Here is a 26,802-nt window from a genome sequence, read left to right as displayed (position 1 = left end):
TGAAACTGACCTGGAAATGGTACACAAAAGAAAGTTCTATGGTTGTGGTCTGAACTTTTCTCTGCCGTCAAGACAGTAATCTCTTAGTGATGTGCAGCGATTGATTTTAAAGTGGTTGAGGACTAGTTGTGTCTGTTGAGGCCTTTAGTCAATACTTTCCTTTAATCTTGAAAAGCTTCTTAGTTTATAGTCCACTGTGGCTTTCTGAAGGTCTTCCAAGGATCTCCTTTGAGTTTTGGATCCCTTAGTTTCAATCCAGTTCTGGTACCCAGGCGTTTTTAGATTTAGAGTGTTTTCACACATGTAGTTTGTTTACTTTGGTCTAAATCAGTTGAGTTTGTTAACTTAAAGTCTTGATTGCTGTGTTCACATCTACACAAATGAACCAAACCAAGGTAGGAAACAAACAAGAGGACTAAACACCTCAGGTAAACACCCCCAAGTAATCTGGTAAAGACCCGACAGAGGAATGCATCATCCTTCAGTTGATCATTGACAGAATGCCAATGCTTTCATCAAGAGCTATTGGGAATTACCTAGTTGGCACTAAAATCTTGTCTTCTGTCTTTTAAACCCTGATATTCGAGTGATTTATTTAGACTAAGCTGACAAATTGGAGCAACATGCCCAAAGAACAAGTCTGAGCCCAAGACTCTTAAACAACCCTTGTGTTTAAGAGTCTTAATTTTGGGTCAGAATTGCAGGCTTTAAAAATATTCCTCTGGTGGTAGTCAGAAATCAAACCAACCTCCACAGAAAAACTCTAGAAGACCTTCAGAAATCCTGAAGAACTGTTGATCAAGACTGCTGTTGCATTTAGAAATCTAGGTAACTCCATATCCCAGCTGATGGGTTGAATGATTCAGAGAGAATTAACCTCAACAAACAAAAAGACATTCCTCTGAAGCTGACAGAACAAGCAGACAAAGTCAAAAACACAATCCTGACAAACAATTAAACAAGACCACTTTAAAGATTTTAGAGACTTCTGACTGGAAGAAAAATATAAATAAAGGACTGGATCAGGACTTTTAGCACATTTAAATTAAATTTGTAAGTCAGTCGGGGCTCGTCTGCTGCTCCCGCTGCTCGCCGCTGACACCCTTCGGTTCGGTGAAGAAGTGACAGGACTGTTACTCTCCCGGCTGTGTCGAGACACTGAGCTCAGTTCCCCCACAGAGTCTGGGCTCTGGGACCTGCTCGGCCTCTTCGTGTCCGACTTGGAGACTATCCTTGCTCTGGGGCCGGCGCAGCTGCTGCGGAGCTTCATGCTGCTGTTTCCATGATAGGAGTCTCCACTGTCTGAACAGTTCCCCTCAACCACCGTCGAACAGTTCCACGGTGGACTGAGCCGCCGTGTCTTCCTTGCTATGCCCGACAACGTGGTGGAGGAGGAGGTGTCTGCCACAGGCAGAGTGGGGTACTCTGAGCTCCCACACTCCAGGTCATCTTGGTGGGGTGAGGAGAGATCCTCCGGTTCGTCATGTTTGTCCATAGGAGGCGAGCGTGTCTCACTGCTAGTGTTGTTGGAGTTGCTGTTCTGCTCCGTGGGGCTTGGCACTCCCTCCTTGACGTCCTTGTGGCCCTCCGGCTTTGCACCGGGATCCCCTTGAATTGGGACGAAGGCAGAGGAAGCACTGAGGAGGGGGTAGTTTGGTCCATTGCCCTGCTTCTCCAGCAGTAACGTGTATCCACTGGGAGCAGTGGGAATCGTACTCTTGCGACCCACTGAAGTTCCAACACACACCTGATGCACAACAGAGTTCTTTTTGGACTTGCTAACGTAGTAGTCATCCAGGTCGTCCTTGAGGTGAGGATAGTAGTTCAAGATGCCCTTCTTGATTTTCTTGAAGCCCAGATGCATGATCTCCAGTAGGCTGAGGAACAGGGAGATGCAGGCAATGGCCTGCATGAACATCATGAAGACGGTTTTCTCCGTGGGTCTGGAGACGAAGCAGTCCACCACATTGGGGCACGGCTCCCTCTCACACTTATAGAGCGTGTTCAGGCGGTGTCCGTAGAGGATGTACTGACCTGTCATGAAGCTGACCTCCACCACTGAGCGAGTGACAATGTGAGCTACGTAGGTGCACAGCAGCGAACCCCTCAGGGGGGCTTTGTTCAGCTTCCCCTGCTCCAACTGCCTCATCTCCTTCTCAATCCTCCTCTTCACCTCCACCATTTCTGCATCCACAGCCTCCAGCTCCCGGCGCAGCGCCACCTTCTTGCAGTGTCGCTCCTTCTCCAGAGCGCGCAGCTGGTAAATGGCATGGCCCATGTACACCAAGGAGGGCGAGGACACAAAGATCACCTGGAGCACCCAGTACCGGATCAGGGAGATGGGGAATGCCTGGTCGTAGCAGACGTTACGGCAGCCAGGCTGCTCCGTGTTGCAGATGAAGTCCGACTGTTCGTCGTTCCACACATCCTCAGCAGCCACACCCAGCACCAGCATCCGGAAGATGAACAGGATAGTAAGCCAGATCTTGCCTACCATGGTGGAGTGGATATGGACCTCCTCCAAGATCCCACCAAGGAAGTTCCAGTCTCCCATTTTTTTACATTAGCACGACTGGAATTGGTAGAGAAGCACACATTTAGAATTGTTAACACATAAGACTTGAAAAGGTACACACTGTGAGCGTACATCAATTGCTCACATGGACAAGTTTAAAATATCACAATGTGGACAAGTCAATAGGAACTCCACTAAGGGGCACAAACTGATCGATGCCTTTTATGGACTCTCAGAGATGAACAGTTGTACATTGGTCAGTTTCTGTCACTTAAAACTCACTGTGTGTACTCTGTGAATCGTACAGTTGGGAATTCATAACCTAACATACCAGTTGCCCACATTTCTGATGACACATAACTTCATTTCCCACAATTCACTTGGATAGTTTCAAGTAGCAGACATGGCGGATGTCTGCCTCAACTGCCATGGACCTCTGTGGAGTGAAGTACAGTTTGAAGTAAGGCTCTGTGAAGCTATCAGTCAGTTCCTTTACCTGTAGTCGAAAGATGTCGCAACACTGTGAGCTCATTGGTGGCAGGTCAACAAATACTCAAAGATTAGTCTTCTATTGGTGGACCAAGAGAGGACTGATGGGTCGTAACTAATGGATGCAGCCAACATCCTCAACCATCATAGGAAAATGGACGTTTGGTTGGATAACACGGCACCAAATGTGACATTGCCCTCTTGTGAAATTGTAGACGATTACTGTCAACTAACTATATTTACTGATATGAACATTTTGTCATTTTATATGGCTGAAGTTAGTTGAAACCTTTGCTGTACGGAGTGACATTTATAATGTATTATATTGATACTAGCAATAATTTGAGTTGTTTAGTCTGTCAAAAGAGGAAAAATGGGGGTTCATGTTTCACAGTCACCATGTTATTCATTCATTTATAAATCTCACAGATTCTAAATATTTAATAAGCAAACTAAATATTTAGTTTCTGCATTAAATGTGTAATTTGAAACTACTTAGCTTCAAACTAATTAGTGTGCTAAATAGTTAGCTCTATGCTATACATTTGAAGTAGCAAGGGCCTTTTCAAACATTGGCTCATAGCTAAATATTGAGCTAATATTTAAATTCACTTACTACTAACTGGAAGTTGACTATCAAAATAAAAGCTGCAGTAAACAACGATGACGAGTTTGAAATTAGCAATGCCAGACCCACCTTTGAATTTGCATATTAGCTACGTCAGAGCTAATACTCAGTTAAGAGCTAAATATTTTGCATAATTAGACATTTAGCTTGAAACTGACATTTATTAATGAATAAACAACATTGTGAAAATATTTAGGTATTTTATTTCTTATGACAGACTAAATAGTCGAAATTATTGCTGTTTATTTTGGGCTTTGTAACGTTACAAATGCCGCCCAGAGCCGTTCGCTTCCACCAGTTGGAGAATCCACTTCCGTTTTCAACAAGGTCTTTTCGATACGATAGTGTTTGACTACATGTAGAGAAATTACTAATAACTTCACAGATCATTCCTTCTAAAAAGTTATATTAATAATAAGAAATCCTGGGAAATCACAGTGTGTTCCCAGGACAGAGGGGATATTTAAAAATTACCTCACATTACAGTGTTACTTAAAAAAATAATAAAACAACTTATGAACTTAATCATTTGAATGCATTCCTGAACAACGCATTGATAAAACGATAATTGAAACTGACACAGCAATCAATGCTGTGGCGTTGCTCTGATTTTATTGGTATAAATCACTAGAGCTTTAACCAAATGTAGAATATCAGGTCAAAAACATGCAAAGATCTAATAAGAACCTGTCCACACAGTGATGTAAATAGTTTAATATAAAAGCAGATGGAAAATATTAACAGAAAAGCGTCTCTGTATTTTAAACAGTTCCAGCACACTTTAATGCTAAATCTGCAATATTAAAAGTATCAACTCTTAACTGAAACTCACCGCTCATCCTCGATATGAAAAATAATAATCCCGCTGCTGATGTGTGCAGAGAAGCTTGGGTCGGTGTGCTGGTTCAGAACCGGACTAAAACGGATCGATCCCTGCCGGCTCTGGTTGTTCAGGACCCAAACGATCGATACCGCGGCCCGTTCTGCTGCCATTTCCCTCCAGCTGTACGAACCGACCGCCTGCAGGTCACCAGAGGTGAAAATGTGCAGCAGCTCCGCCATTTGCTGGCTGAACCCAGAAGACCCAGAACAGGGTTGATTCGTCTGAGGTGAGGCGAATGGGTGGAAAACCAGAACCTGACAGAACCTCTGACCTGGATTATAACCCAGACTCTGACGTTATTTAAATGGGGCCTATTACATTCACATTTGGCAAATTTTTCTAATTTGGATTTCTTAAAAACAAACAAAAAACCAGCTTATTAAAAAAACAACATCTAGCCACGATGCAGCAACAGCTTATAAATATCTAGAGTTGTTTCTTCTGATTCTGGCTCACAGTGTAAAAACCCGTTAGTGGTGTGAGTCGGTACCACTAGGAAATAAAAACACAATCCGTCAGCAGATAGAAGCATGAAATGCTCTGAAACTTCCTAACAACGTTCACACTTTGTTCTTCCACTCAACTTTATCTTAACTTTTTCCACTATAATAAATTGTCTTAATTTTGTTTTGTTTCTTTGTCTGTAAGGTATATACAACGAAGTACTTGGGCCATACAAAGAAAAAAATAAAGCATTTTTATTTAACTTTTATTTCACAAGGAAAATCCAATTTGGATTAAAAAATTATTTTTGCAAGAAAATTTTGGTCAACAATTATGAGAAAAGCAATATCACAAGAATAAAACAAAAATACGAGAAAAATAGTCCTATTATGACTTTGTGTTATTAATACTTTGCCTTAATATGACTTTTTTCTGATTATTTTTGACTTAATTCTTGTAATATTAATTATTCTAGTGATTTTATTTTTATTTTCTTATCGTGGCCTTTGTAGATATTATCAAATAATTTTTTTTTTTTATTAAAGTCATGGATCTATATAAGTTTTGGAAATGAGAAACGAAAATGAAACTTTTTCATTATATTCCAACTTATGGAGATTCTTAAGCAACGGCTTTCTTTGTCCGGTCAAGTCTTCGTGATTGTTTTGCCGAATGATTTCTCTATTAAGATCTTTAATTGGTCTAATCTCTACTTTTCTGATTAAAATATTTCTGCTTCACTGAGACGCGCCTGTCCAGCTGGAGGCGGGACATAAAGGAAATGTCAAGATTTCATTGGTTCCCGCCGCGGCGACAGGAAGTGACGAGGTACCTGCACGTTTATTTTCTAGCAGCGGATCAATGAGACGCGTTGGACTTCACACATGACCGCCTCTGTTTTTAATTTCATTCTTCCTCCGGCTGCTGTTCCATCAACAGGAAATCGATCATTTTGATCCCGTTTCCAGGCAGATCCGACACCAACAGACGGTTCTCCTGGCGGATCCGAATCCTCCCAGGGGAGGAGTTCACAAACTGAAGCCAACCACAGGAGATCTGGTATTGAATGTTGTCGATTTATTACTGAAAATAAAAGTTTCTTCCTAATAAAGACAGCAGACGGGGAGAAAAAGACATGCAGGGACAATGGAGTAAACGAGGAACCACTGCTCCTCTCAGAACAGAAACTAGAAAAAACACCATAAAAACAAAAATGTTTAACACTTTGAGCATCTTACTACGACAGAGTAGTAGGGCCTTCGGAAATCATGAAAAAAAAAAAGTACATTTCCAACAAAAAGAGCGAAAAATTGTTCTTTAAAATCAAATCTGACATTTTTATTGTAAATTTACTTTTCTTGTTTCCGTCCTGCGATGGCTCTGCTACGCCGTCGTGTCTCACATTTAAACTCTGATCACTGAGCGTCAGTTGCATCAGCTGCGATGAGCTGCGTGGCGAACAGGATTAAAACACCTGCTGGGTTTTAGCAGCAAATACTGAATGTTTTAGTTTAGCAAAGAAAAATCAGAAACCGAGTGGAAACATTTGAACCGCGGCAGGTTCACCGCAAAACACACCAACCAGTGTTTTATATTCCAACTGGGAGAAAAACAAAGACAAACATTTTTATAAAACCAAAAGGATCAGCGGCGCGCAGGCCTGGAAAAACAGGGAGCTTCCTACAAACGGCATCACATTCATATGAGAGGAGATCGGCCCGTCAGCGGCCGCCGGACTTCCGGCCGGCCCAGGAGCGGGAGCGGGAACGGGACCGGGACATGGAGCGGGACTTGGAGTGGGACGGGGCGTGGCGCGGCGGCGCCGGCTCCTCTGTGTAGTGGGAAGCGGCCGCCGGGTTCATGGCCTCCCGCGGAGACGCGGAGCGGGAGCGGGACCTCCGCCTGGACTCCTTATGAGGCCGCTGTCTGTACCTGCAGGCACACAGACCAACCAGGCGGTCCGAATAAATATCGACAGATAAAAACCCAATAATGGTGGAAAACCTACCATGGTTTATTATTGTAGATATGTTTTTAATTCCACCCCGAAATTTTTGTTGAAGTTTATCTCAAATTTTCAGGAACACGAACAATTCTGAGCCTGAAAGACAAATTTGCTAAAAAAAAAAAAAAGCTCAAACTTTCTAGAATTTAAGTGGAATATTTGTGACTGTTGAAACTTATTTCCAAAGTAATTTCTGAACTTAAAAAGTCGAGAACTTGCTAGAAAGAAAATTGATCTCAAAGATTAAAAAAAATAAAAAATTTTACATTTTTGTTTCTAAAGTTAAAAATTTCTGAATTTAATCTAAAAGAAATTCTGGAAAATTTCACAGAAACTTTTCTTTCTTTTGAGCTCAGAGACGTTCTTGTTTTTTCTCAAAAACATCTGAGACTAATCTCAATATCTGAATTTTTAGTGGTAATGCATTACTTTTTAAACATCTACAATGGCTAAAAAGGAATAAATTTTGACTTTCAAAAATGTGACTTTTGAAACTCAAATTTTGATGGTTTTTCTAAAAGAAATGAATATTAATCTCAAAATTTTCCCCTGTAACGGGTTTTCATAAAACCGACAGAAGCTCACCTGTCGTCTTCGCGGCTTCTGCTTCTTCCTCTTCCGTACATCCGTCCGCGAGATCTTAAAAATAAAACAATGTCACTCTTTTACCCCAGAATATTCAGGAATTCTTCCCTGAAAGAGGGAAGAGACACAGTTTAAATGGAGATATTAATTTTAAAAATCAACATGTGAAATACGGCTTTTTATTCCTTTATTTAACGTTTGATCATTTGTGGCAGAGGATTCATCTGAAGTTAAAAACTCTAACATCAGTAAAATGTATTTCTGAAAGGGGGATTATTTATTGATTAAATGATTAATAATTGGGTAGTTAAATTTACTTAGTAGGATTTTTTTATAGAACAGATTTACAACCAAATATTTTTTTTGATCATAAATTTAAAATGTTTATAGGGTTTTTACAGTTTTGACTTAACTTCTGCGCTGAATATTTTGTTCTTCCAGCAAACTGACTTTTTTGAGTGTAAACTCCAGTTAACGATTAATCGATTGCGAAATTTGTTGATTATTTGACTAATTGATTAATCACTCGTTTCAGTCGTATTAGATCAGATTAAACTTTAAAAAAATGATTTTTATCTGCTAATGACCAAAATGTTTATGACTTTATTCAAAGTCACAAGTTTATATTCCTGAAGATTCCTGGCTCTTTACGTTCAGATGATCTTAAATGTAAAATGTTTATTTTTGTGCAGTTTTGGCTTCATGAATCTCAGCAAATGTTTTCATGCTTCACTTGGCGTTGAGTTGATTCATTTCTCCAGCGCTGCAGTCGTCCTGCTGCTGAGCTGAACTCGACTCACTCTCTGGGACTCTCGGACCGCCGGCGGCGCCGGTCGTACGACGGGCTGCGGGATCGGTATCTTTCGTAGCTGCGGCTGCGGGATCTCCTGCGCCAGCCGTCCCGTTCGTAGTCGTCGTAGCGAGAAGATCGGCCCGGGGAACGCCGCTCCTTCGACTTCATCTGGTTGGGAGCTGGAGAGGAAAACCAGGAAGCGTATAAAATAAAAACCAGTTCCCTAAAAGTGGGACAGAAAGGAAAGGCGGACTCTCACTCTTGCGGTCTCCCTGGGCGAACTGGATCTCGATCTGGCGGCCGCAGACCCACTTCCTGTCCAGGCTGTGCAGAGCATCTTCAGCGTCTCTCACATCCTCAAATATGCTGAGCAGTTAAGGTTTCAGTTTGTCGTTTTGGATTGAAAAACAAACAGGAACATTTCCAGATCTGCTGGTTGGTTTGGGAACGTTAGAGTCAGGATATGAAGGCAGCACAGAACATGAACTTTAACTGACCAGGTCAAAAACGATGACACAGATAAAAGGAAGAGGCAAAGTGAGAAAACAAACACTTGATTGGTTGGGTTTTTTTTTTTTTTTTTTGGTAGAGATAAAAGATGAAGCAAGCGTTTCAGGATCAGGACAATAAATATATAAAAAATAAAACATTATCAGCAGATTGTTTTGACCAAAATTAAAAAGCATCAAACAGCTGATTTTTGGTGTCAGATTTACGGATTTGTTGTTTTTTTTGTTTTGTTTGTTGTTTTTTTGGGAGGATACAAAATAATTCGGACTTGTTACCTTTGGCCATGCTTGACTTTGATCTTGATCTTTACACTCTTTAACCGACTCCCAGAGAGACTTGGATTTCCTGCTTGCTCTTTCCTCTTAAACCTCTTTTCTTTTCCCGACATTTCCAAGCTTTGTCTTGGTTCCCTTTTCCTCTTCATGCTTTACTTTCTGTTCAACCTTTTCCCTCCCTCTGGGCTCTGTGTCTTTACAGCTACTCTACACGGGTCTTTGTAACTCTGTGGCTGCTTCCACAACCGGATGCTTTTACATTTTCTGAAGCAATAACAGAAAAATATCAATGTTAGATATTCAGTCAGAATATTTAGCAGAAATAAAATCAGAAAAACTCCAGAGAGCAGATGTTTCTGTGCAGAGAGAAGTGAGCGGTTAGCGTTGGGAAAGGATATTGAATGTATGCAAATCCTCTTGGCTGTCGTGTATAGAAGTCAAGTGGGATGTAGACATCTACTATCGGCCCATAGCGGCCAAACTCACGCCGCAAATCCTCAGGCCTGAACACCGCAAATACAAGCGTGACTCAGCTGATGGCTCATTCTGCTGCAGCATCATCTACAGAGCAGCTGCTCACTGCAGCTCTAAACTACCTGGACATCACAGCTGCAGGTTAACACATTCACTTCTCCTCAAATTAACTGTTAGGAAGCGTCTAAAACAAGTTAAACAAACATTTCAACATTTAAATCAATACAGAAAAACACTCTGCTGCTTAAGGTCAGACTTTGGTTTGGATGCAGGTGATGAGCTTTGCAAGGAGCTGGCTCGTCTGGAATGAAACACCATCACTTCACACCATAAACTCCAATTAATGATGTTAAAAACCCCTGAAGCTGAACGTATTGTTGGGATTTTTAGTAGTTTACTTCACTGTTTAATCAATAAAAGCGAATCAATAAGTTTGAAAATATGATTAAGTGCATTTTCTGTCACAAATCACACTTTATATGATTGCCATCCCAAAGAACCAAATGATGTTTTCCAAGAACAGCATTTGTTTTACGCCTGTCACAACAAATTCTGCTGGATGAAAAACTGTCACAGAAATTAATGCGATAAATTATCATATTTCTTTAGACCATTTAGTGTAATGATAATTTCATAATACTGAAAGTTCACTTTCTCAAAGATCAATAAACTTTATCTTCTAATGAACATTTAACACAAGATCTGAATAAATAAATAAAACAACAGGAACAACAAATAAAATAAATTATGAAGTTTATGGAAACAAAGCTATGCTTTATAAAAAGGTTTAGTTGAGACCAAAACACTAAACTGGAAACTTTTATCATAAAGTATTTTGCAGAAAGAAAAAAAAACAATAAATCATGCAAATGGAAATTATTAGTTAGAATCACTTCAACCTAATATGTTTTTGATCATTTATGTAAACATTTTGCAATAAAATAAACTGACTATTATGCTTCAGCATGAAAACAAAATGCAGGGATCTTTTGATTTTTGTTTTCATAACTGGAATCATGACAAACTGGAGGGATTGTATATCTACAAAAAAATAAAATATTGTGAATCCTTCATCTTATGACGCTCCGGTATTATTACACCTCTTACTAAAAGAATATAAAACATTATTATTATTATTATTAGGTCAACTGGACAGACTGATAACTGCCTGCTCCAGATGCCATCACTAGCTCCCCCTGGTGTTCATTTTAGACCTGAACGCTCCTTGCAAATCACCAAAACCACATAAATCAGTGAAACCAGACATTCCTGAGAAACAATCAGAAAATAAAAACATTTCAAGTTGAATTCTGAGTTGACCGGGTTACAGAACGTTTGATTTTCATTTTAAATTTAATTATTCATGAGTAGCTACTGCTAATCAACATGTAGCTTTAATTATAGTACTAATATTTTTCTTACAAAAACATTTCAAAGGTAATTGACAGATTTAATTTTTTTTAAAGAATATAGTAACTGATGGAGTTTCCACACAAAATCTGCCACCAGCTGCAACACTAAACTAGTCTGTACAGTTTTAGTGGGTTTAATTTCAAAATCCAGGTAAGAGAAATATTGATGTTTATCACAGAATTAAAAAATGCCAATTTCAGTCATAATGTTTCATTTACTAGTTTAACCAGAGGTGGGTTGTAACTAGTTACATTTACTTGAGTAAATATTTGAAAAGAAAAAACACTTTTAGAAGTAGTTTTATACATCATACCTTTGACTGGAATATTATTAATATAGTGTCCACTGAATATAGAATAATAATTAAACCAGAAATGTATCTACATTTAGGTTAAAGTGAGACCTCTTGTTTCTATTTACTATCGGCTCAAACTGTTGGAGGTTTAGAAAATACAATACAATATATTATCACTGAAAATATATTACTCGGTTATAACATATAAAACTACTGCTACAATAAATAATGTATTATTATTTATATAATAAAGTTTTATATAAATAAATGATTAGAAAGTGTTTTTTTCTGCTTAAAATGTGTTAATTTATAATTATTTGAACCGTTTAGATAATTTTAGTCTTTAAAATAAAAGAATTTGCACATAAATGTATAATTGTTTGCATGGTGACATTATTTTAAAATATTAATTCTGGTGTACCGACCTATGATCGGTTTTTATCAGACACCGTTTTACTCCCACATTTCTTGAATGGGCGACTTTTTTTTACTTTCACTTTAGTAAAAAAAAAAAAATACATACATATATATCTTTAGGTAGTATTACCCTCAGTTAAGTAAAATATTTCGGTACTGCACTCACCTCTGGTTCTGACCCAAAGTGCTGCTAGTTTTAATGAGTCGTTTAAATACAGTTACAACAGATTCTAAGTTCAGAAACATTCACAGACCATTGTTCATCAGCTCATGTTAGCTTGTTAGCTTCACTTCAAATTAAAACTAGTTAAAACAACATAGGGGTGATTTTAAATACAGTAAGTCACAATCTAACAGCATGTAAAGTCTGAAAACAAAGTTGTTTTGTAGGCACGTCCGCTCTAGTTTATTTTTAGTGAGTGAGCACGCGGCTATCTTTAGCTGCTAAGCTAACGTGCAGCTAACTGCCGCTAGCCCGGACCTGAATCAGCTCCTGAAAACTCACCTGGACTCATCAGAGATGTTCCGGACAAACAGAGACGTGTTCGGTGGCCTCATGTATCCGGAAATACACAGAAACACAATCAGCAGAAGGAAAAAGACCCAAATCTTATCCTAACCAAAACCAACCGAACGGAAAAACTACCAGTAGAGAGACTGCGCAGTTATAGAGCGCCGTTTACTTCTTCTTCTTTCACACAACCAGAATCTGCACAGCGCCCCCACCGGTGTTTGATGATATAACCCCAAATTGGCCTTTTGTTATGAAGAACTGATCCTGCAAATGGCTTGAAACAACCTATCAAGTCTCCCGTTATCCCTCTTTCCCGTATTAGAATTTTCCCGTAAATTTTCCGTGTTATACAAATAACTGCCAGCCTTTTACTTACAGACCTTAAACGTCATAAAACTCAATAATTCAGATTAAAATCTCTGTTTGTAAGGCAAGGAACAGGAAGAAACCAACAGAACCAGAACCAGGCTGATTGAAGGCAGCCATTTTACATCAGTTAAAACCCTCAGGTATTGGATGAGAGTATTAACTAATTAATACCCTCAGGTATTAACTGGAGCCACACTAACACCAGAGAGAGTTAGACCAAGCTCTTGTGTTACACCACTACCGGTCTAATTACCAAACCAGTAATGGCCCAGATCAGCTAAACTGTTTCTGATTCTTCCCCTCCGTGGGCTGCCACCATCGTGGTGGAGGGGTTTGAGTGTCCCAGAGATCCTAGGAACCGTCGGAGGCTTCATGTCTCCAGTTCGGTCGGTCTGCTGGGGAAACGGCCCCTAGTGAGGGAACGGACCAAGAGCAGCCCAGAGACCGACTAGAACTACAGACAGAAGTCAGGTTTGCCCAGTGTTTTATCGGCCTGGCGCACCTCCAGGCTTTACTTGTCCCCCACCAGGCTAAGCTTTGTTTGTTTCATTTTAAAGTAGTTGACTTGCAGCATTCACTCCACCTGACCAGCAGGGGGCGACATTGTTTCTTCCCTTGACTGGAAGAAACAATAATAAAACACACTTAATATTATAAGGTATGACATAAATTATCCATTCATTGCAAGATGGATAATTTGTTAATGAATGGTCCCCAAGTCACCTGCTGGAGCATTTATTACTGAAAGATAATGAATGTAGAGTTTAGTAAAGTGCACACAACACATCTATCTTTTTATATCTTTTATTCTGCAAGATTCCTGATCAAAATAAAGACTCATGGCTTTAAATGAGATTATTCAGGTTGTTTATGTGCTGATCAGACTCGTTTGCTTCTGCTGATGAAAGTTACAGATCCAGCTGTGATCGTCTGGAGAAAAAAGGAAACAGAAGAAGAAAAAACATAACTTTATATAAGTAAGAACAATTAATCTCTGATTTATTTTCATGTTGGCTCCTCACATCGATCATTTCGTCCCCTTGGATTTCTCGGACAGATGTGAACTTTGACGTCTCACAGATCAGCTTCCCATCTTCTTCCCTGACGGTGCACTGCGTCAAAACGGGAATAAGGCATAAATAAACGGATCCTAAAGCTTTCTGCAAATACATTTCGGTCAGATCTGATGTATACAACAGCGTATCAGGGAAACTGTAGAAACAAACAAAAAAGGAGTAAATTTCCACCAGAAAACAACTCAGACATTTTCTAGGGAAAAAACTAGAAATTTCTGAGTGGAAAAAGTGGAAAATTTGCAAGAAAACTCAGACATTTTTTGGCGTTTAGAAATTATAAAGTTTAAAAAGTTGAATATTTTTGAAACTCAGGAATGCCTAAGTTTTTTCCGGAAAATTTCTGAGATTAATCTAAAATTGTTTCAGGTTTTCTTCAATTTTTTCACTTTTCAAGATCAGAAATGTTTTTGTTTCTTCTACAACATTTCTGAGATTACTCTAGAAAAGTTTTTTTCTTGCAAATGTTTGACTTTTAAACTCTTCTCTTTCTATTTCTCCTGTTTTTTCCGTGCAGGTGGAGGTTTGGCTCACCTTGACCTTCCTGCCGTCCAGGGCACAGATTTCCGACTCCTTCCCGACGGTGAAGCAGTTGACGCGGCTGCAGAACGGAGTCTTTATGGTGCAGGTGAAGTCTCTGCCGTTCTGCTCGATCACCAGCTCTGGTTTCACATCTTTACGCATCTTCACCAGCAACTCTGGCGCCCCTGAAAGATGCGTTTAAGGACATGTAGGGGAAAAAAGTGCATTTTAATCGTCTTCTTACCAATGACTTTGAGGAATTCTTCCAGGTTTTCCTCAGAATAAACCTTCCAGGTGCCGCTGAAGTCCATGTCTGCTGGTTGCGTTGTGTGTTCAGAGGTTATAGTCAAAGTAACATCAGCAGCGGGTTGCCAGGTTGGGGATTTTTGGCTCCCTGCTGTGTGTCAGTGGCGTTTCCTTTGAGGACAGAGCTTTCCAGCAGTCCAACATGCGTCATTATTGCACTTTTTACCAACGTTTTCCACACCAACATCTGAGTTTGTATGTTCTCCTCTATGGAGGACCAATCCTGCCAAACTTGGCAAAAATAGAAATAAATAAATGGCTTATTACAGTAATTACTGCACCAAATATTACATCAAAATAATTAAAAATGGAACTTTCCTAACTTATTTTCAACAGTTTTAATTTATTAGCAATATTGTTTAAATTTCGATTTTATTTTTTTTTCTATTTCATTGTTTTGATTTTTTGATATTCTGCATTCAATAAGTTTTAATTTGATATCACATTTTTGAAAATTACTTTTTCCATTTTCTGTATTTTCTATTTTTTAAATTTAAATTAAACCTTATTTGATTTAATAAGAATAAATCTGTAAATTAATGGACAAAGGAAAAGGCAGGAGGGGAGAAAATGCAATGATGAAATATTAGAAAAATTATGTGAGTAAATAAATTATTAAATGAGAATACATAATGAAGTAAATCCTAACAATTTCTTTTTCTGCTATTCAACCATCAATTTGGTGCATAATTTTATTGAAAACTAACCTTTAAGCAAGTATTAAACATACTAGGCTACAATTCTGCCTCAAAATGTTTTTTCATTGGTCTGGTGTAATATTCTAATTTTTAATATCATGTTTGAATTATCTGCAAGTGAAAAATCATAATTAACAAAAACAAAGTTTTAAATATCCATATGTGTTTCACTTAGTAATAAAGTTCTTGGAATAAATGGATGGTTTTTAATTCTTTTCTAAACTTCAACACCATAAACAACAAACTGAGCCAAATTAACAGTAAACTTATTTTATTATAGTTTTTCTTCATGTGACAGATGTCTACAACACAAAATATAAAAGCTTGTAACACAGAAGATGCAGGCAGACATTAAACGCTTTAAAGCTTAGTTAGGAGGAAGTTGATGAAACATCACATCCTGTTTGAATCTCCAAACCGGAGTTTTCCTTCAGCAGCCGGGATCCGACAAGCTACGTTTGAGTCCCTGAGGCAACATGATGAGTCAGGAGGTGATTAAAGGTCATTCAGACGTTTGGTTCACCTTTACAATATTTATCTTTTAATTACATGAAAAAATATGTTGAGGTTTTTGTCCAGTCTATCCCATGATATTAAGACAAATGAAATGCAACTGAATAAGGCACAAGCTTGCTGTAAAACACATAATTAGTCGAACATGATCACTGAAGAATCGGCACAGCAGCCTTTGGTGTCCGAGGTGACGTGGTCAACTTAATTTATGCTGCTTTTATGCACAAAATCAGCAGAAAAGATAGACAGATACACATAGTTCAAGCTTTAAAATGCAACTGATTTACAGAGAAATAAACAGTTTGCTACCCAGGAGGAACTGGACGTAGTTTGGTCCACATCCAGCCACCAGGGGGCGGAAGTGATGTAATCTCACCGTCAGGCAGTGACATTTGCAGTGCAGTTTGGAAAGTTGCACTGTCAAAAATTAACAGCAATATTCTGAGTTATTTGACCATATCAGAAAAAATGGAGGTTCATTTTTCAAAGACTTATTTTCACCATGTCATTCATTAATTTACAAATATCAGATTCAAACAAGTTAGCAAGTTAGATATTTAGTTGGGAGCTAGATAGTTAGCTTGGAGTTAAATATTTAGCTCCAAACTAAATATTTACTAACTAATTTTTGACAGTGTAACTTTACAAGCAGTATCTGAAGCATCCGACAGTCGGTTGGAGCAGCGGCTGTATGATCTGGAGTGATGGAGCGCCCCCCTGTGGTCATTCTAGATGCTTCATCTCTGATCTGCGAGCCGACCAAACTGCATCCAGGTCAGGAATTTCTTCTTTGGATATTTATGGATTATATGCAGTAAATTCCTCCAAGATGGCTTCCTCCATCCCTCCCTTCCTTCCCTCCAGGTGTTTCCTTTTTGCTCTTTTATTAATCGTCGTTATAAAATTAATTGACTGATGACTCATTCAGCTGTAAAACTGATCGATCAACTTGCTTCATTGATAATCTTTCCTTTGTGCTTCATAATACCCTGAAGAGTCCGTTCGGTGCTGAAAACACTGAAATGCTTCACCTCATATCACACATCAAACACAAACAGTCCAGAGAGGAAACCTTCATCATGACGAGCGGAAGCTGCTTCCTTCCTCATCCTCATTGGGACCGGGATCGCTCAGGCAGCGAGTCGGTTTCTGCCTCTCTGATTGGCCGTCGGCGCTCCGATTCGACTCGTCCAGCAGGGCGGCGCTGTCGGACGGCCTGGCACTCTCGTTCTCATCGTAGGTGTAGACTTTGTGCTCTTAAAAAAATTAAAACAATTAAAGAAAGCAACAGATTATTCAATTTAATTTATTTTCAAGCATAAAAAAACATTAATGAAGGCCTGAAAGATGCATCGTATCCCAGCAATTTGTATTAAAATATTTAAATCACAAAAATAAAAGAAAATATGAATTACAACTAAATAAGAAAATAAATTAGATCTTCAGAGAAATCTGCAGTAATTTCAGAAAATATGCTACATGGAATTCAAATTGAGTTCCTGGTTGTGATCATTTATTGGATCAGAACCGCAGTCGTGTTTAAATGATGAAATATTTTAGATGATCTGATCCAGAGCGCTCTCTGGTGGACAAACTTTGCAACAACGCCTCTGTTTTCAGAAGAGATTTAAAGTTGAACAATTTGTGTTGAAAGTTTAACTATTTAGTTTCTTAGAGAACATCAACCTGATGTTTAAAGTGATGCTGCAGGAATTAGGAAAGATTGTTGGAAAATTCTGGTCCACAAAGACGGAGACGGGAAAGTTATGAGGAGGGAAAAACTTTTTACTGAAACGAGGCAAAATAAATATAGTAAAAAAAAAAAACAATAAGCAGAAAGAATGTTTATTTGTTTTGTAAAAAAAAAAAAAAAATCTAATTCTTCCTTGGAAAATTCTATTTGTAAACAAACTTAGATGATTAAGTTTTTAATTAAAGCTTTTCACATGGGGATGCACTGATAGGAAAATCTGGGCAGATCACCGATATTTACCAATATTTTATATATTTCACTATGGTTTCTAGACCTGTGACGAGAAAAAACCTGACTAGAAACAGAGGGCAACAAGATAAAAAATAAATATAGTTTGTTAATATCGGTCCAGGTTTATTTATCGGACCGGTACCGATGTTTGTGCCGATATATCGCATATCTCTATTTTTAACTTTAACGTCTCTTTTCCTTGTGGCGGTTATAAAATGTCAGTTAAAAACCATTAAAAGCTCGAATGTTTCTGATTATCTGAATGAGTCCTGTTTCCATGGAAACCAACCTGGTTCGAACCAAACCTTCCGGACCGACGGCGTTTCCTGTCGCTTCGCCGGAACGGTGAGGTAGTGGCTCATCTGCAGGGGACAGAAAGCGTTACGGGCGGAGGTTCTGATGGACCGGTTCGGTACTGATGGAGTGGCCCGGTTCTGATGGTCTGATTCTGATTCAGAACCGGAACTCACCCGCCGCTCCATCTCGACCCGCTGCCGCCGGAAGCGGACCTCGCTCATGTTGTCCTCAAACGGGTCCATGAAGAGGTCGTGTCTGTTGTAGGAGCGCAGCTGAGAGAGAGAGGGAGAAAAGCTGACTTCCTGTTGCAACAGGAAGTGAGAACCTTCATCGTCATCACTCTTCCTCACCCTCTGCCGCGTGTTCTGCAGGTTGGCCCGAAGGATCCGGCGGATCTCGGCTTCGCGGGTCTTTGAGATCTTGGGGATCATTCGCTCTGGTTTCGGTTCTCTCTGCTGCTCCGCGTTTCTTTAAGGAAAGAGGAAATAAAAACTACAATTTAAAAACTAAAATTAGAAATACTTTCTTCTCTCGTGAAAGGAGCAAATTAATCGCACTGATGTAAAATTAATATTTATACAAGTAGAAAAGATAAAAGCTCAGACTGTAAATATGTCACATAGAAAGTAACTAACATAGAAAGTTCTCCTGGACTAGAAGTTTTTTATTTCTTGGACTTTTCCTTTAACATAGAAAGTACTTCTGAGCCTCTACATTTTTGGATTTCAGCAGACAGTAATCCTGGATCAGAGCTTCTGGGTTTTTTGTAACTTTTTTAACAGAGAAGGTACACCCGGACCCGATGAGCTTTAAGACAGAAAGTACTCCTGGTGCTGGTTCTGTGTTTTTTTTCAACTTTTCCTTTAACATAGAAGGTACACCTGGACCCATAGTTTGTTTTTTGGACTTTCCCTTTAACACAAAGTGCTTCTGAACCAGAACTCCTTTATATTTGGGGACTTTTTAACACAGAAGGTACTCCTCATCCAAAGTTCTTTTGGACATTTCCTGTAAAATAGAAAGTACTCCTGGTCCCGATTCTGTGTTTTTTGTGTGCCTGGTTCTTCTCTATCCACAGCTGCTCACTCAGATTGAAGCTAAAATGGAGTTTTTCCTTTCCACTGTCGCCTCATGCTTGTCCGGTATGAGGGTTTGCTGACTAAACACTTTCTACAGCTCTGCATATTAATCTGGTGTAACTGGAATTAAACAGGAAGGCATGAAAAAAATAAACGATAATTGACCAGATAAAATGAATGTAAAGAGAGAGAGAGACTGACTGGTCGGCGGCGGCCATGACGGAGGGCAGCTTGGCGGCGCTCCCGCTCTCCACCAGCATCATGGCCTGCTTCATCTCCATTTTGTTGTAGAAGGAGATGAGCTGCGGCTCGCTGGAGCGCTCGCCTGCGATCAGCCACTTCTTCACGTACGTCTTATTGAAGCGATTCAGCCTGAAACAGAAAAATAAAACTTTCCTGAACCTGAAACTATAAATTCAGTTTTACGGTTGGTGTTTATAAACTGAATTCAGCTCACTGTGATTTAAAGTGATTCAGGAAACATTGTGTTTAACTCAGCTAAAAGCATAAACATGATTTCTTTATCAATGTGGTGTCGCCTTTTTCTGCAGAAACAAACCAACAAACCACTTCCTGTGTTTTTCTTCCTCACAAAAACCTCAAAGTAAAACTGGCTGCATGCAGTCAGAAATCCAACTTTTCCATATTCAAACATACAGATATCAACATTTATCTGGTAATGAATCCAACAGGGAAGAAGAAAACAACATCTTACTGTTTTCCTGGAATATTCAGAGCTGAAAGAGGCCTAATAAAATAATTTCATTTTATTTATAGAGCTTTCTGGTCCCACAGCATGATACTGCCATACTGAGCAGCTGATTTTGGTTTTCAATTCTTGTTAAAACTTGATTTTAATACCTTATTTGTTGATCAGACATTAACACACAGGAGACAGGATAAAAGTTTGAAATGTCCTACTTGTCCTTCCAGTGATGATGTCCGTAATGTCCACAGACGTCTTCGATTCCTGTAAGCAGGTGGTCCAGGAACTATTGACAAGATTTAAATTAAAATCCAGTTATTTCCACGTTGATCTGGTTTGTATCAACGGCTGAAAGTCCCACCTGAGTGTGAATCTCCTCGTTTATTGACGGTTTGCTCTCCTTCTTCTTCTTCACTGCCAGCAGCTCCACCAGAGGCCTGATGGTCATCCCCTGAGGACAGGAACCAGTACCAGTTTGAATTTACAGACAAGTTGCTCTGATCATCTTAAAAATAAAAACATTTGGGGTGCTGTGGTGGCGCCGGGGTTAAGCACAACCCACATATAGAGGCCTTAGTCCTCGACGCGGCTGTCGCAGGTTCGATTCCCGGCCTGGCAACATTTGCCGCATGTCTTCCCCTTCTCTCATTACCCACCGTTTCCTGTGAATTAACTATCTAAATAAAGGCCACTAGAGCCAATAAAAGCTTAAAAAACAAAAAATCGTTTAAATAGTAACACCTGCACAAAGACGGTGAAGAAGATAACTGTGATGATGGCGGTGAGGAACATGCCCCTCGTGTTTTTGCTGTCCCCATCTTCATGTATGAGGTATCCCAGAGAGAAGGCAATTGCACCTCGCAGGCCACCGTAGGCCACGATGAACTGGTCCTTTTTGGTCAGCTTCACAATACGAAATTTATTTATAATGAAGGTGAGGCCAACGACTCCTGAAACACACGGAAAGAAACTCAATCAGTTTTTACAGAAAAGAACGGAGAATAAAAGCAGAAAAATATTTAGTCAAAAAAATGTGGAATAGTAGATAATTAGATTTTATTTTTTATCTTCAAAATAACCATATCACTTTATTGTTTTAAAAATCTCATTTGACTGGTTAGTAACATTGTTATTCATGAGTAGAAAATATCTAAAAACCAAACAGCTATTAGCTAAACTTAGTCAACATAACCTAGCTAAACTTAACTAGCTATGCAGCTTATTTAGCTTATTTAGATAAATAATATAGCTTATTTAGCTAGCTTAAATATATTGACTAAGTCATTATTTCAACAATCGATTAATCACGATTAAATTGATTAATCATTTCAGCCCATTCAATCAGACGACACCAAAATGATTTCTACTTGCTGAAGCCCAGAATAATGAAAGTTTTATTACTTTTTTCAGTGTCTTTAGACTACCAAACCTTTAAACAAATTGAAAAAGTCTAGACCGTAACGTCATGTCATTATTTCAACAATCGATTAATCACGATTAATTTGATTAATCGTTTCAGCCCTCGTTGTTTAAACTGACCCAACACTCTGGAAAGGAGGGCGAAGATGAGGGTGAAGATCACAAAGATCCAGTTCCAGTTGTGAGGGCCTTCCACTGTGGAAACCCCGAGGAAGATGAAGATTAGCGTCTCGCTCACGCTGCTCCACATCTTCAGGAAGTATTTGATGGTGGTGTAGGACTTGTGGGAGATGTTGGCCTCCACATACGGCCGCATGACGACGCCACAGGCAATCAAACTGTTTGAGAGAAAGCAGGTGATGAAGTTCTCAGAAGCTTAACACCGACATGAAAGAATGCTTCAGCCTGACCGCTGGACCTCTGCTGCGGTATCTGACACCGAGCTGCCAGAAACAACAACTAAACCTGGACGAGACGGAAGATTTCCCTAAAATCCGGTTTCATCTTATTTCTCCACTTACGACATGATCCCAGACAGATGAAAGACCTCTGCGGAGAGGTACGCCATGTAGCTGTAGAGGAAGACGAACAGCGGCTCGATGACGCGGGAGTGCGAGGTGAAGCGGGACGTGAAGGCACCCAGGACGCCGTAGATGACACCTGCCAGGATGCCGCCGAGCGAAACCACGAAGAAAGAGACCACACCGAGGAAGGCGTCGCCAACGGTAACAGTTTCTGCGTGGGAAAACTCCTCAAACAGGTGATACAAAACCTGCAGGCAGAAACATCGCATGGTAGATGCTGCATCAAAATCTGTGCAAAGCTAAAAATAATACATCTGAAAATCAGAAAATTAGAGGTGAAACGATTAATCGTGATTAATCAATTGTCAACTAATTTAGTCATCGATTAATCGTTAACTGGAGAATACAAATTTAAAAAAAAAGACAATTTACTGAAAGAACAACACATCTGAGCTTTTCACATCTTAATGTCAAAGTGATTTTTAAAATTTCTCACGCTTGTGACAGTTGTGAGGTGCTCATCTTACCACCGTGACCGCATCGTTAAGCAGCGACTCTCCAAACACCAGGATGTGCAGCAGCTCGTTGATGTGGATTTCCTCGAACACGGCCAGAACCGCCACCGGGTCCACGGCCGAGATGATGGAGCCGAACAGCAGGCAGGACAGCAGGCTAACATGGGCGGCTGCGGCGGCCTCAATCTGGCACACGGCGAACATCATCCCGCCGATGAAGAAGGCGTTCCACAGCGTCCCCACCACAGCGAAGACCAGGATGGTGCCCATGTTCTCAGTGAAGGCCCGGATGGGCAGGAAGTAGCCGGCGTCGAGGATGATGGGCGGCAGCAGGTAGAGGAAGAAGAGCTTGGTGTCCATGACCGGCGCCTTCTCTTGGATCGCTTTGATGGCGCCGCCAACAAGCAGACCGACGAAGATCAGCAGGCAGCTCTCTGGAACGATGTGGGAAACTCTGGGAATGATGTGGAAACCTTTAGGAGAACAAAAATTGGATTCAGTTAATAAAGAAACTTGTTACTCTTTATAATCTCCAAAAGCTGAAGAAGAAAATCATCAAAACTATTATTCTGGGTTACAGCCAGTAGAAATTACTTTGGTAAAGTTTAGTCGGATTCAGCCGGGCTGAAACGATTAATCATGATTAATAGATTATTCAAATAATCGTGAACAAAATTAGCAATCAATTAATCATTAACTGGAGTACAAACTAAAAAAAAAAGTCGTTTGCTGAAATAAAAGCAGCTTCAGAGCAATTAATCCAAAACTGTAAAAACAATGTAAGCACACTGCATTAAAAAAGTAAATATATTCCACCCAGAACTCCTCAAGCTGCAGTTTCAGCTTTACTTGGTTCAAATCCCATGAAGAACCTTTTGCTGTCCAATTATTAATCAGTTAATTAATAAAATTAACGGATCAACTCTACGCTGCATGTTCAGTCCAGCAGAACGCACTGAGCTCATCATGTTGATGTTATAAAGTGTTTTGAGCTGCAGATGCATCCTTTGCTACAAATGATGAAGAGTTCACAAAATAAATGCTAGAATGTTTATTTTCTATTTGATTTAGATCATTAGTATTGTTTAATGTATTTCTAATACTAATAAATCTGCAGAATGTGCCCATTTTAAAAATCTGATTAATCGTCAGAATAAACGATTAATCTATAACTAAAATAATTGTTAGCTGCAGTCCTAGTTACTGGAGAACTAAAGTCTGGTAGGAAAAAGACTAAAAACAAACAGGGAATCTGGATGAACCCTCTGGAGATCACCAGTGACTGGCCTGCAGCCGGATGAGAGGCGCTGACGTCAGGATGCCTCAGGAAATCACCCAGTGGAAATTACAGGCGTGGAGAAAAACCAACAGCGAAAACAACCAAAACAACAACCAGTCTGACCGATTTAAACGCTCAAACTGCTCAAAACCTCAAGACGTCTTTTAAAAAAAACTTCCAACGGTTAATAAACATTTATAATGTTTTTTTAAAAACTCTTTTTATCGTTAATTTAAGTTTGACAGGGACAGCCACACAGAGACAAACTGAACAGAGCAGCAGCATCACAGCTAGATGGGCTTTTAAACACAACATAATGTTGACAACATACACACAATCATGCATATAAAACAATTATATTTAAAAATGTAGTTAGTTATTATTATAAATGCAGATTTGCTAACCATTTCCTCCAGTTTCATACACCATCTTTAATTCTGGGATTTTGAATAAAATCAAAAATGGTAAAAACATTAAATGGAACTGTAGTTATTATTCCAGTTGATGTATAATTTAAAAGCATCACATTTTACATTTATCTTATATAAACTTCAGCATGTCTTGTAAAAATAATCACAGCAATTGAAATGTTCAACATAAAGAGGGCAAAACAGTGAAGAGGAAGAAACATGCTGCATAGTTTTCATTTTTTAGAAATAAAACTCCTAGTAATGTGATTTAAATCCTCTTTTTTACACTCAGCCCGAAATAAAATACATTTCCACTAATTGCTTGTAAATGAACAAAGTCAGTCACAGAGACTCCAGATTGACATTTTCAGCTGAAAGTATAAAACCATCTGCAGGTTTTAGTTCGTCGTCATGCAGAATCAGAAATGCGGCTGCAGCTGAAGGTCATGTGACTCAGGTCAGCGTAGCGACGCTCCTCCTCACTCTGCACACCAACATGGTTGTTATCGGGCGCGCCTCAGGACAGGAAGTGGGTCCGACCCACCGAGACAACGGCTGCACCGACAGATAAACCACGACTGAGCATGCTCAGTAGGAGACTCGGCCTCACGGCACCTCCACCTGATCTAAGGAACAAATTCATTTCAACTTCTGCTCACTTCAACCCAGAACTGCAGATAAGATCCCAACACACACTGCAGAGTACTAAATAGATCAGGGGTGTCCAATGTGTGGTCCGGGGGCCATTTGTGGCCCCTAACATGATTTTGTGTGGTCCCTGACCAGAAATCAAGAATTGTACAAATTTGGCCAACAAATTTAAATTCCAAAGCAGAATATTTGGAAAATGTTTTTGATGCTTAATGACACACTGTAAAAACACAAAATCTTATTTTATACGTATTTTACAAGTATTTATAGTTTTTAGTGCAAATATCTTAGTACACTTGAAATGAGGCAGACTATTTCACTTAAAACAATACAATTTATCCTGTTATAAGTGGAATAATTTAGTACTTTCTCATCAATATTAAAATGACTGACTTAAAACAAGATCCTTATACATTTTGCAGAAAATTGTAAGTTAGTTTTGTCTTACTTCGACTGTACTAAGCTATTTGAACTAGAAACTAGTAAAATACTTGGTAAAATTTTGTGTTTTTGCAGTGTATAAAGATTTAGTCTAAAAAGACAATTGTTGAGCATGTAAAACTAAAAAAGAGAAATATATTTATATATATAAAAATCACAAAGTAATTTTTACATTTCTTATTTAATGACTTTTGTGGCCCACCGGCAGTTTAAATTTACCAGTTTTGGCCACCAGGACAAAAGTCTGGACACCCCTGAAAAAGAGGAAGTGAATGAATACTTTGGGTTGCCAGATTTGGGACAATCCCTCCATTTAATTCACCTACACATCTGAACTGAAATCATTTTGATTTCACACTGAAGAAGCAAAACAGGAATATATAAAACCAGATTTTTACCAGTGTTTCCCACCAAATTTAAAAAAAACAAACACCTGATGACAGTCACTATTAATCAAACGTGGCCTTATTTCAAGTGGACCAGGTATGGAGGAAGCAAAGGAGCCCAGACCATCACACCACCCACACCATGCGTCACTACAAGGATCTGGTTCGTAATTAAACTGGAAAGTTCTGCCACTTTCCATCAAGTAAATACAGTCAGAATATTCCAGATCTTACATGGTTTAATAAGATCGCCATTTCACAAATAATATTTTATGAGATATATAACAGACATTATAACGTTTTCTTGAAAACCAGAACCCTCCAAACCTGCAGCACCTCACTTTGTTGAGCCTTGCTGGTCTTCTGGTTCTGGTTCTGCTCTGCATCCTCAAAACCAGAACCAAACATGGAGAAGCAGCATTCAGCTTCTATGCACCACAAATCTGGAACAAACTTCCAGAAAACAGCAAAACTACGGAAACGCTGACTTCCTTCAGATCGAGGATAAGAACAAACCTGTTTAGAGTTGATTTTGATTAACCGGAATATTGATCAATATGTTTGATCAACTCTAATGGTTGCTACTGGTTTCACTGTGCGACGTTTTTATGGTGCAAAGCACTTTGGATAGAAACAACCTTTGACCTCTACCTGTTTTAGCAGTGTAAACAGAAGTTTCTTCCTGGTGAAGTGACCTTAGTTTTAATTGAATGTTTTCGTGACTCACCCAGCTTCATCAGCAGCGCCAGCAGGATCCACAGGGAAATCTCAAACGGCATCCGGACATAATCGTAGTTCAACTCGAGGACGGGGAAAGCCTTCTTGTGTTTCGTGGCGTTGGGTGCATGATCCTGGTCCTGGTCGTGATGCTCCCGGTTCGGTTCTGGCCTGGTGTCGTTGCGTCCTGTGAGGACATCTCTGGTCCAGGAAGAACCGCAGAGGATCAGGACAATCAGGAGGACCGAGCCGAACCGAAGCGAAGCGGATCCTGGACCGAGCACGGCCATGTTCGGATGGATCCGGTTCCGATCAGCGGCTGGAAGGTGGCGCGCGCCACGTGGAGGCGCAGATGTTGCGCAGAAACTCTGCGGTCATGTTAAAACTGCGCACACCTGCAGAGGAGGACAGGGAGGCGACCGCAGGAAACAGGTCAGCTGCTCAGCATCAGGCACGCGCCGCGGTCACGCGCTGACTCCGCACATGCGCAGTCTGACGGCACCGGGGCGCTGTTTCCCCAAAGAAACTCCAGCCTGCTCTTCTTCTGTCTGCAACACGGAGCTGAAGCGACACCTGCTGGAGAGGAGGGCTCATGTCTCTCAATTAATGAAGCCTGAATATGGGATTTTTTATTTCAATGAGGAGAACTCCTGATTAATAAAATGTTTTGATA

The 26,802-nt window shown here is 39.7% G+C and overlaps 4 protein-coding genes across 5 annotated transcripts; all 4 read right to left on the bottom strand.

The window, feature by feature from the left end:
- Positions 1-683: 683 nt before the first annotated feature.
- On the bottom strand, positions 684-2,711 carry gja9b (gap junction protein alpha 9b). The gene has a single exon (XM_032581114.1). It carries the CDS (start codon positions 2,552-2,554, stop codon positions 1,046-1,048), a length of 1,509 nt encoding a protein of 502 aa, XP_032437005.1. The 5' UTR covers positions 2,555-2,711; the 3' UTR covers positions 684-1,045.
- A 3,303-nt stretch (positions 2,712-6,014) lies between these two features.
- Positions 6,015-12,422, bottom strand: srsf10b (serine and arginine rich splicing factor 10b). Of its 2 annotated transcripts, none has more exons than XM_032581293.1 (6): positions 12,232-12,422; positions 9,128-9,391; positions 8,602-8,708; positions 8,350-8,521; positions 7,550-7,603; positions 6,015-6,891 (listed from the first exon to the last, which is right to left on the bottom strand). In XM_032581293.1, exons 2-6 carry the CDS (start codon positions 9,274-9,276, stop codon positions 6,681-6,683), a joined length of 693 nt encoding a protein of 230 aa, XP_032437184.1. In that variant the 5' UTR covers positions 9,277-9,391; positions 12,232-12,422; the 3' UTR covers positions 6,015-6,680. The 2 variants fall into 2 exon arrangements, with proteins under 2 accessions (XP_032437184.1, XP_032437183.1); XM_032581292.1 differs by lacking the exon at positions 9,128-9,391 and adding an exon at positions 9,526-9,630 and having other exon boundaries at positions 8,602-8,705; positions 12,232-12,419.
- A 975-nt stretch (positions 12,423-13,397) lies between these two features.
- fabp10b (fatty acid binding protein 10b, liver basic) lies at positions 13,398-14,661 on the bottom strand. The gene is made up of 4 exons (XM_032581478.1): positions 14,449-14,661; positions 14,217-14,389; positions 13,632-13,721; positions 13,398-13,539 (listed from the first exon to the last, which is right to left on the bottom strand). The coding sequence occupies exons 1-4, from the start codon at positions 14,513-14,515 to the stop codon at positions 13,489-13,491; spliced, it is 381 nt and encodes a 126-aa protein (XP_032437369.1). The 5' UTR covers positions 14,516-14,661; the 3' UTR covers positions 13,398-13,488.
- Positions 14,662-15,462: 801 nt separating this feature from the next.
- On the bottom strand, positions 15,463-26,677 carry slc9a1b (solute carrier family 9 member A1b). The gene is made up of 13 exons (XM_032580242.1): positions 26,140-26,677; positions 22,258-22,718; positions 21,728-21,978; positions 21,327-21,544; positions 20,529-20,737; positions 20,149-20,238; positions 20,003-20,073; positions 19,283-19,453; positions 18,353-18,470; positions 18,176-18,274; positions 17,995-18,067; positions 16,794-16,977; positions 15,463-16,554 (listed from the first exon to the last, which is right to left on the bottom strand). Exons 1-12 carry the CDS (start codon positions 26,417-26,419, stop codon positions 16,799-16,801), a joined length of 2,220 nt encoding a protein of 739 aa, XP_032436133.1. The 5' UTR covers positions 26,420-26,677; the 3' UTR covers positions 15,463-16,554; positions 16,794-16,798.
- Between the last annotated feature and the right edge of the window lie 125 nt (positions 26,678-26,802).

Source organism: Xiphophorus hellerii, chromosome 13 (assembly GCF_003331165.1).
Source record: "Xiphophorus hellerii strain 12219 chromosome 13, Xiphophorus_hellerii-4.1, whole genome shotgun sequence".
Taxonomy (NCBI): domain Eukaryota; kingdom Metazoa; phylum Chordata; class Actinopteri; order Cyprinodontiformes; family Poeciliidae; genus Xiphophorus; species Xiphophorus hellerii.
Note: the sequence above shows the minus strand (reverse complement) of the source record. Positions and strands in the feature narration are given on the sequence as shown.